Source organism: Bison bison, unplaced genomic scaffold (assembly GCF_000754665.1).
Source record: "Bison bison bison isolate TAMUID 2011002044 unplaced genomic scaffold, Bison_UMD1.0 scf7180017864089, whole genome shotgun sequence".
In the NCBI taxonomy this organism is placed as follows: Eukaryota; Metazoa; Chordata; class Mammalia; order Artiodactyla; family Bovidae; genus Bison; species Bison bison.
Window position 1 is genome coordinate 725453 of NW_011494661.1, and position 3902 is coordinate 729354.

The 3902-nt window shown below is 59.4% G+C and overlaps 1 protein-coding gene across 1 annotated transcript in view; it reads left to right on the forward strand.

Annotated features, from left to right (window-relative positions):
- CCDC88B (coiled-coil domain containing 88B) overlaps positions 1-2128 on the forward strand; it is a 16517-nt gene extending 14389 nt beyond the window's left edge. The window contains exons 25-27 of the mRNA XM_010838095.1: positions 60-266; positions 402-470; positions 1638-2128. Coding sequence (XP_010836397.1) covers positions 60-266; positions 402-470; positions 1638-1693 — 332 coding nt within the window. The 3' untranslated portion in view covers positions 1694-2128. The remainder of the gene's footprint in view (positions 1-59; positions 267-401; positions 471-1637) is intronic.
- Positions 2129-3902: the final 1774 nt, after the last annotated feature.

Sequence of the window (3902 nt, forward strand, 5' to 3'; positions counted from 1 at the left end):
ACTCCCCCCAGCCCTCCCGGCACTGCTCAGACACCTCCCCCCGCCTGTGCCTCTTGCAGGGTCCCCCTCACCGGCACCTATGCGCCGGGCACAGAGCTCCCTGTGTCTGCGGGATGAGACACTGGCGGGTGGGCAGCGGCGAAAACTCAGCTCAAGATTCCCCGTGGGGCGAAGCTCTGAGTCATTCAGTCCTGGGGACACCCCCCGGCAGCGATTCCGACAGCGGCGCCCAGGGCCCCTGGGGGCACCCAGCTCCCATGGCAAAGGTGAGGGAGAAGGGTCCCTGGGGGCCCACTGGCTCCTTGGGGGAGGGGGCTTCCCTCCTGGCTCCTGTGTCTGCCCGCCCACCCTGCTGCCTCTGTTCTGGCCTTCATGGCCCAGTGGCCACCTTGTGCCCTCAGGACCTGGCGTGGGATGGGGCGGCTCCATTGAGACCCTGGCGGAACACGAAGCAGATGCCAACGGAGAGAGTGAGTGGGGGCCTGGGAGGAAAGCGGGTATTTGCCCTTCCTGGGCCCCTGGCAGGCCTCGTTCACCCATTCCCTCATTTGACCATGAGCCTTTCTGGAATGTCAGGTGATGTGATACTTGGGAATATAACAGAGAACATTCTGGTATGGGGAGCTGGGAGACAGCTCATGATATGCATAAAAATAATAATTATCTACAATAGCTTGTCCAATAGAACTATGACGTGAGCTCCACATGTAATTTAAAATGTTTAGGTAGCCTCATCAGAGGATCTTTGCGACCCCTGTGGACTGTAGTCTGCCAGCCTCCTCCATCCATGGGATTTCCCAGGCAAGGATACTGGCGTAGGTTGCCATTTCCTTTTCCAGGGGATCTTCCTGGCCCAGGATCAGGGCCCAGGGCCCTGGGTCTCCCACATTGCAGGCAGACTCTTTACCACCTGAGCCACCAGGGAAACCCCTGGAAGTAATCAGAGGAAGTAATGAGACATGTAAAGTTAATTAATATTAGCATATTAATATATTATATAAACATATGGTATATATTTAATATACTATATATTGTATATATTTAATGCATTTAATAAATTATACATCAATACACCAATATACTCTATAAGTACATATTAATATCGATATATTAATATATTTCAACATCACATATATTAATATTAGAATATTAATATATTTTAACTCAGTATGCCTAAACTATTACCATTTTAGACATGTAGTCAGTGTAAAAAATCCTTAATGAGATATTTCATTTTTTTCACACTAAGTCTGAAATCCAGTGGTATTTTACACCCAAGCACACTGCAGTTCAGACTGGCCACATCTCAGGTGCCCAGTCCTGTCCTGGGGAGCTCAGCCCTACAGTATTAGAAGGTGACAGTGTCCTTGGAAAAAAAAAGAGAGCAGGGTGGGTGAGATCAGGAGCCTCGGGTGGGCAGGTGGCGAGGTCAGGTAGCGTGCTCAGGGCAGGCCTCCGAGAGGAGGTGAAGCTGAAGCAAAGGCTTGGAGGTCAGGGTGTGTTCTGTTCATGTATCTGGGGAATGGTGTTCCTGGCAGAGGGAAGAGCTGAAGCGAAGGCCTGGTATGTTCGAGGCCCGGCCAGGCGGCTGGGAACCCCTTGGAGAGGGTAAGCCTGAGCTGAGCTTTTCTCTCCAGGCCTCGAGGTGCAGGAACCGGAGAAGCGAACTCTCGCCCCTTCTCTCAGCCAGTGACACCGCATGGATGGAGAGCTTGGGAGCGGAGTGTTCTCAGCACTGGAGTCTCAGTGGGGACCCCAGGCAGCCCAAGAACGCGGGGAGGCAGGGCACTCATGGCGAGTCCTTGGACAAGGAGACCTGGGCCCCTGGATCCTCCACGGCCTGCACTGGGGGCCCAAGCTGGAGCTGGGACGAGTTTGTGGACAGGGGGGACGGCTGGCCCCCACAAACAGCTGCCTGCTGGGGCTCGGCCCTGCAGCCCTCCCTGAGGAGGCAGTCCCCAGGGAAACTCCCAGCTGAGGGAGGCAGGCGGGAGTGGGCAAGAGAGCCCCCAGCCCGGCCCAGGAGGGGAGCCAAGGACCATTCCCTGGGGACGGTGACCTGGGTCCATTTCTGAACCTTGGCTCAGATGTGAGGCACAGGAGAATAAAGCTGGGGTGCAACCAGTGACTCCGCTCTGTCTACCGGCCACAGCCAGGAGCCACTCGCTGCCAGGGACACGGGGCCTGGAGTTCTCTGCTGACAGGGGCCTGGTGGCTATTGGCTTCCTTGCCCTGCATGGGGCAGCAAAGGGCTTTCCTCAGGGGAGGGGCCGGTTGGGCTGGTGGGGAGGCTCTGAGCGGCCAGCAGTGGGTGGGGGTCTGGGCCTGGGCTCCTGAGTGGGGGCAGTGAAATACTCAGAGGGCCCGCCCCGACCCTGTCCCTGTCCCCTCTTCTCTCCTTTTATTGCTTCCTGCCTCCTCATCCTCTCATCTCCACCCCTTTGGGGCTGAGCCGCTCCCCAGAGAGTTTACAGCCTGGGGTGGGGGAGGCGCTATTGTGGAGCTGGGAGGGATGCCGGGGTCTCTGACCAGCGCCTCTCGGATGACTGACGCCGGGGAGGGGAGCAATTAGGCTGGGTGACAAGACGGCAGGACGTGAGTCAGGGCACCTGGGGCCGCCCAGAGGAGGGTGGGGCTGCCTGGCTGAGGTGAGGCAGCCTGAATCCGGGGGTGGCAAGAGCTGGGAGGGGTGGCCAGGCCTGCCTCCCCAGGGTGACCTATGTAGCCTGACTCACTGGGTTTCCACAGCCCTCCCGTTGGGGGTCACCCGCTGCTCTGCCCTCCTCTCAGACTGAGTTTCTGAGGTCGGTGACATGGGAGTGGACAGCCCCTGGCTCCAGGGGGGCTGAGCGGCTGGAAGCCCCCTTCCCATAGGGCCTCCGGGTGGGGGCTCTGATGGTCGCCCCACCGTTGGTGGCCTGTCAGCTGTCAGGGAGGGAGATGAGGCTCTGGAGGACCGGGTGGCCAAGGGCGCTGAGCCTGATGGGGGGGAGGGCACCCCTATGTGGCTCCGACATCCCTTTTTGGGATCCATTCTGTACCAGGCTTGGGGACGACGGGGGACAGAACCACACCCTAACCACTGGACCACCAGGGAGTTCCCTGAGTTGCTTTTAAAGGTCTGCTTGCTCTAGAGAGATTCGGTCAGAAAACGGGCTGCCCATGCCTGCTGGAGGCCGGGCTGGGCTCCCTCTCAGTGCCTCCTGTAGGCACCCTCATGGGTAGGGGGAGCCCAGAGACAAGGCCCGGCCCTCAGGGTGCCTGCCCCGAGCCAGGCCTCCCCTGCAAAGGCAAGTCCGCAAGGAAGAGGGCTTCGCTGCGGCAGGGAATACAGACAGGAAGCTGGGCTGGGCCACGTGGCTTCTGGGACCCTCTTAGCCTGCCCAGCACCAAGAGCAAAGAGACACACTGAGTGAGGTGTGCAGGGCTGGGGCTATGGAGGCCAGAGCTGGATGAGGTGGCCTGTGGCCTCACGCTGCTCATCTGTCTAGGGGACTGACAGATCCCCTCCCCTATCTGCTGCAGTCAAGAAGTGATCAAGAAGAACCAGGCAAGAGGGTTGTGATCTGTATGAAGTTCCTCACTTTCACTGGTGGCTAAGAATTGGACAGAGCTGCCTGGCTGCCCTTAGGGCTGGCACCCCGGTGAGGAAGGCGGCTCTGTAGCACTAGAGTGGGCCTCCCACCCCCTTGGGGCACAGCCTGCGGTGGACTTACCGCCCTGGGGCGGATACCTGGCTGGGGAGTGTCCGCCCCACAGAGGCTCCGGGTTATCCACAAACCCCAGGCATAGCTCCCAAGGGGGACTCCCAGGTCCCCAGGAAGGTCGCCCGGGGTCCCAGAGCGCACACTCCTGGCGGCAGCCCCCTGCGCCGCGGGAGAACGGGCCGCCCCCACCCCCCC